Raw genomic sequence first — 6,000 nt, 5'->3', positions numbered from 1 at the left:
AAGATGTTGAAGATTTCAAATGTTCAGGATGCCCTTCGACCTTAAAAAGTGAATCTTGCAAGAGTGAAGGCTTTGTTGGACAGGGATAATTGCTTTTTTGGACTAGCTTAAATATTCTAAAATATATCTATTAAATCGTTAAAATTAAATTTTGTTTATCATAAGGTATTATTCTGGGGTGGCTCCAGCCATAGCCAAAAGATTTTTTAAGTGCAGAAACAGGTCACAAGAGCTATCTTAAACTTACCTTTCAGACACTCCTGCAGGCCTCATTTACATGATCTACAAATTATGCCACTGGCTACTCTTTATGTATACAATCTAATTTCATTGGTTAAGAATAATATGCATTTATACGAACAAAACCTAAATATCCATTATCAGGATAGAAGTATTAAACTTGACATACACATTGAGGCAAGATTCTCTAATTTGAGTGGTAAGGGACCATACCACCAAGGTGCCAAATCAATCCAACCATATTCCAAGTCAATGAACAATAGTCACATGAAATCCATACGCTCCAATTTTCTATCCCGATCTTTCAAATCATCACAGCAACACAACCTCTTTTCCCTTCCACAAATTTACAACAATTAACATGTAATAAGCCTTTTAAATTATCCTTCAAGTACATCAAACCTTGCAATCGTTACAGCTAATGAAACAATGAATAACAGAAATGAAGTGCCCTGATAATATCTTTGGCTAACTGTTCCCAAAATCCCGGAAGGAAGTAGTGCAGTGTCCAGTTCACACAGCAGGCTTTCTACCATTACATTTTTTCATCCACATTTTGAATGGAGGAAACATTCAGCTTTATTAGCTGAAAGACAATAGGAAAGAATTAATGGTTTATTTTATAGATATTTAACAATGGAGTTACCCTATTAATTTGATTTCACCTGACAGTAATATTAAATTGGAACATTTTAATGCACATCAGTGGATGAGCCCTTTTAAGTTATTGTAATGGCATCTCCTGCATTTCTTAAAAATTTGTCACATGGCAATATGTTCAAGGGTACAAGTGACAGATCCCCCATCTTAATACATGCTTTCACAAAGCATTGGGCTTAATGTGAGGTAAGTTCTAATTTTACCTATCGGACAAAAAATCTAGTCCTGACTTAGGTTGCCTAAGATAAGTAGCTACAACATACATTTTTATACCATTGGTCTTCGTGCACATCAATATTAGAAAGGCATTCATAAAAATAAATGTACCATACATTCAAGTGAGCATTCATATAACCAGAAGTTCTGGGAAACCTTTCATGTATTTCTTTGGATTTCTTAAATAGTATAAAAAATAACAAAAATTTTTCTTTTTACCTTTTATTATTCCCAAATATTAATAAATCTCTTAGAGAAACAAAAAGTAACATGACCTTGCATTTGCTCAAGGTCCACATGAATACAAGATGAATTGTTGAGACTCATGATAAAATGTACACATGATTGACAAAAATATAGCAAAGATTTTTCTCATTAAAGCCATGACCTTTTAAGTTAAAATAAATAATTCAAAGATATGTGACTAGGATCAGTACACTTGTCAGTTCTTAAGATTTGATGAGTATCCGTGGCATTTTTAAATAAATAGAAAATAAAGTACCCCATCCCACAAAAAGCTCAATAAGCAGGAATTATACAAACTAATGTTAATATAAAACAGCAAGGAGTCTACTCTGGAGTGGGTGGCTCTGATTCAGCAACATTAAGAATAAAGCTCTGAGTATCTACACTCTGGGCCCACCGATTATATTTTCTTGGGTCAAAAACCTCAGGGCTCTGAAAGAGAGAAAAAATATGAAAAATCAGTTTTTCCCAAGAACATTAGATGACTCATAAATAGACCATTGAAGAACACGAAAAACTACTCGAGTAACATCATAGACAGGGTACAATTTGACAACAAAGAATTAGAATTTTGGTGAGCTCTTAACTGGTAATCATTTACTAAAGTAAGCGGAGGCTTAGCATGATGATTTTATCAATTACGGTAGAATTACCTTGTTAAATTCTCAAAAATAAAACTTTGAGAGCAAAACTACCCAACATAGACATCATGAAGACAAATAGAGCCTTACTATCACATCAAGTAAAACCCTATTAGTGCTCTTAGCTCTGTTGCAGGAAGCCTAATTTCCCTTCAAGCCATTCCTACAGGCTGTACGTCGTAATATAATTACAAGTCAGATTAACAGGATAATTTTCACCCTGCCGACTCTGAAAAGGCTTTGCTGCCTAAATTAGTCTGGGCTGGAGTTTGAAACCAGTCATCCAGAGGTTTCCACCTTTCTGCAGAGATTTTTATCATAAATTGATTAAATAATAATGAGTTCCCAATATCCATGAGCATCCATCCATTACCTCATAAGTACATTCACTATGAATTTATTTACAGGCATCTCTGGAAAATCTGGATAAGTAACTTGTGGTTTATCAAACCATTTCCCAAGGGCAACACCACCAGTATGTACATGACACTAATGACTATAATCTTTAGGTTAATAGGCATTTATGCCTCCCACTGGATTAACTTGATCAACATTCAAAATCAAATTGTTTAAGAAAAATGTCTCATGTCATGGACATTGCCATTTTTTAAAATTACAGTCAAATAAGAAATAAACCAAAACTAATGGCTCAACAACATTCTTCTTAATAATGCAACAACACAATTAAATAAACAGGTGTACTACCAATCCTCTGTAAGGCAGGATACACAACAAATGAATAATTGGTCATTGCCTGGATTCATGCATCATACAAAGCCATAAAGTTTGGCTTGGCACACCAAGAGAGGTGCACTTTTCCAATTGAGGATATTAATTCAGATTGCATTTCAGTTGCAGTTTCATAAAGTATCATTTCCGAAAGAAATAAATAAGTGGGGTGCAATAACTTCTCAGCCCATGTATCAGGTAAGCACCACACATGTCAGGAGTTGGTTAATCCATGTCCCACCTAAAAACAAGAATGAACTGAGTTCTAACGGTTCCATTTTTATACTTCCCAGCCTAGTCTCATCAGCAAGTGGCCTTCTTAAGACAGCATAAACTTATTAGTTGGCACGGGGATCAATAAGTTTCCAACACATTTTAATATAGGCCACTATGCTTTATTGTCAAAAACTGGAATTAAAAGGGTAAGATGAATAGGCTAATGAGAAATACAATTAGAATAAATTTTTGTTTTACAAACTTAAGGTAACTATACATGGAAATTCTTAGCAGAAAACTAGTACTATTTTATCATCTATTAATTTTGAATTATTTTATTTGTGAGATGAAATTTGTGATTCTCATATTTTCTATGTTTACGCATGCTAATGCAACAGCCTCTTAGGAGGGCAGATTGCAAGTGGTAGCAAAGGGCACCCTCTTGTCCTCGGGGTAAGAAATCTCTGAAGGCAGAAAAGCCACTGGATAGCCAATGACATAGGATGCAGAAGGCAAGGTAAAAACCCTGTATTGATGGCTGTACCGATAGCCCAAGAAGAGCATGGCATATAGATGATAGAGTGATGGGTCAACTCACTTATCTTGGTTGCCAAGATGGCAAGTGAACATGTCCCTTTTGATGAGTGACTGACAACAATGGAAGCATTTGAGAAGGAAATCAAAATTACAAGATATAGTCCTGAAGAGAAGAAAGGGGGATGCCAGGCAAGGGAGAAGAGAGATGAAAAAAATAGCCCCAGAGTGACCACCAGTCAGTTACTTTTGTCTTTCATTTTTTACACCCCACCAATCTTTTACTGTTGTGGTAATGAACTTTTTGAAAAAAATGAAGACAGGAAAGGATAGGGAATAAATCAGCCCAAAGAAAGGAGAAGTACCCATTAGAGTTGTATAAGTGGGAAAAAGGGCCTCAGAAAGAAATATTAGTGCTAGAGGACAAAAATTGTGCTAGACCACTGCTATATCATTCCAATTGTTGACAATGGAAACTACCGCTCCATCTTACCTCACGCAGACCTATCTTTCTTAAACTACCTCTGTCTTGAGGTTTCCTAATTTGCCTGGCCTATTACCTACTCAGTGTCCCTATTCAAATGATGGCAGTTTTCTTCTGTTTCTTCATTTAAACTGCTGTTAGCTCACTTCTACAGGGATTTCATACAATGATAACTAGAGGCCTTGCTTTCCCTGAACCCTTGAGTGTGGTATTTGGCCCATGGTTCCGAGTCCCTAAGTTGCCAAGATTTACTAACCATTTATTGCTATCCACTCTAGGAAATAATTGAGGTGGTTTCTCATTGTCTTTCTTGGAAGTGGTTTTTAACATGACACCATTACTTAAATGGACAAATCAATGAGTGAGCTCTCTTTTTTCTGACTCCTACACGTTGATCTATCTCGCATGGATGACCCTATCATAAGCAAATTATCATTGCCCCGATACATCAAGACATAAAGAGACAGTCAGAGCATGCAAACCCTTTCATTATGTCAAAGTTATAGTAAATGGCAGAGGAGCAAATTTTGTACCGTTTGGTATAAAGTATCAGCATGGTTTAAGGAATCCTCATAAAAGTAGTTTAATATATATTTTAACACTTGGCCAACATTTAATGTACAATATCAAAGATTCAAGATTTGGGTCACCTTTTTATTGCTGATAAATTTGTTTGGATGTGAGCAAGTCAATAAACTTTGAATGGGGTGTGACAATTTTACTGCGTACCAATCGTTTACCTGAGCATGATATAAAGCTAGTTTCTTCAATTTCCTGTATAAGATAAAGTGATCTGATAGTGCAAGGGAAGGCCCTGCTAGCTACACTGGCTTAAGTATTTGACTGGTATCAAGATATTCAATTCCCATTAAATTTGAATGTTCTATTATGAAATTTTTGCATATGTCTGCAAAGGTGACTGTTAAATTAACTGTTTTGGAATTTCTTAGTATCTTACAGTTTAACTTATATTGTTAAATTCACTTCACAATGCAAATCTTAGAAAAAAATCTCAGCAGAAAGTGCAGTATATATATATATATATATATATATATATATATATATATATATGTATAAATATGTGTTTATATATATATATATATATGAAACTTTTTACACTTTCCCCACCTCCAGTTACTTGTAAATGAGGCTACATGAATCTTTGAGAAGAGATTACATTCAGACATGACCAATCTATAAAAGTTTCAGGTTTAACTTAATGGAATTCCTTCATGTTGAGGGTAAAAAAGAAACATTACACTTCTATCATAAATATTTAATATTTCATGACCATGGTTTTGATGCTGCACGTATGATGCACAGCATCGAAACCATGATCGTGAAATATTAAATCTTTATAGTGGAAGGGTAAAGTTTCTTTTTTATCCTCATCATGACCAATCCACATTTTATCACTCTGCCAAACAGGAGTGGATACATAATTTGTGCAAGGGGAGGTGCATCCTTATGGGGCATCATTCTGCATGTGGTCAATAAATATGTTTTAATAATGGTTGTGGCAGTCCAGGGGGTAGAGCTTTGGATTACTGACCAGTGGGCCCAGGTTCGATTCCTGGGAAAGCCTCTATGAGCAACTGCAGCTCCACCCAAGCTATGTGATTTTTTGGGCACCAAATCTTCCTGAGAAACCATAACCGGCACAGGGAAAGGAACTGGCCCCCTACCCTGATGTGTGAATTTCACATGCCATTGGGCTTAGTATTGGGTGAACTCTATCATCACCTACCAAATAATGTGTTTATAGTTTTTTATTATTGATAATTGAAAGTATATTGCAATTGGTCAACAGGTAGAGTGGCAATGACAAGCAATTTGAGCTCACATAACATCAATAATGGAGAGAAATTTTAAGCTATATATTTTTGTACATATCCTCGACTTTATTCCTTAAATAAATGTTTCCAAATAAAACAAATGAGCGAGGAAGTGAGGAAAATAGAGTTACTGGTAAATGCACTATTTCCAAGGGATAGTTGGGAATTTAGTTATTTTGCTGATCTATTGAAACTTGTC

General features: G+C 35.3%; 1 protein-coding gene across 3 annotated transcripts in view; it reads right to left on the bottom strand.

Moving 5' to 3' along the window:
- Positions 1 to 1,330: 1,330 nt before the first annotated feature.
- The window catches only part of mxt (Eukaryotic translation initiation factor mextil), a 59,438-nt gene continuing 54,768 nt past the window's right edge, over positions 1,331 to 6,000 (bottom strand). For 2 of the 3 annotated variants that reach the window (XM_071584943.1, XM_071584952.1), the window contains one exon: positions 1,331 to 1,794. In XM_071584943.1, coding sequence (XP_071441044.1) covers positions 1,687 to 1,794 — 108 coding nt within the window. In that variant the 3' untranslated portion in view covers positions 1,331 to 1,686. The remainder of the gene's footprint in view (positions 1,795 to 6,000) is intronic. The other variant, XM_071584959.1, reaches the window with a different exon arrangement.

This window comes from Hetaerina americana, unplaced genomic scaffold, assembly GCF_022747635.1.
Source record: "Hetaerina americana unplaced genomic scaffold, ioHetAmer1.1.p SCAF_1, whole genome shotgun sequence".
Classification (NCBI taxonomy): Eukaryota; Metazoa; Arthropoda; class Insecta; order Odonata; family Calopterygidae; genus Hetaerina; species Hetaerina americana.
Note: the sequence above shows the minus strand (reverse complement) of the source record. Positions and strands in the feature narration are given on the sequence as shown.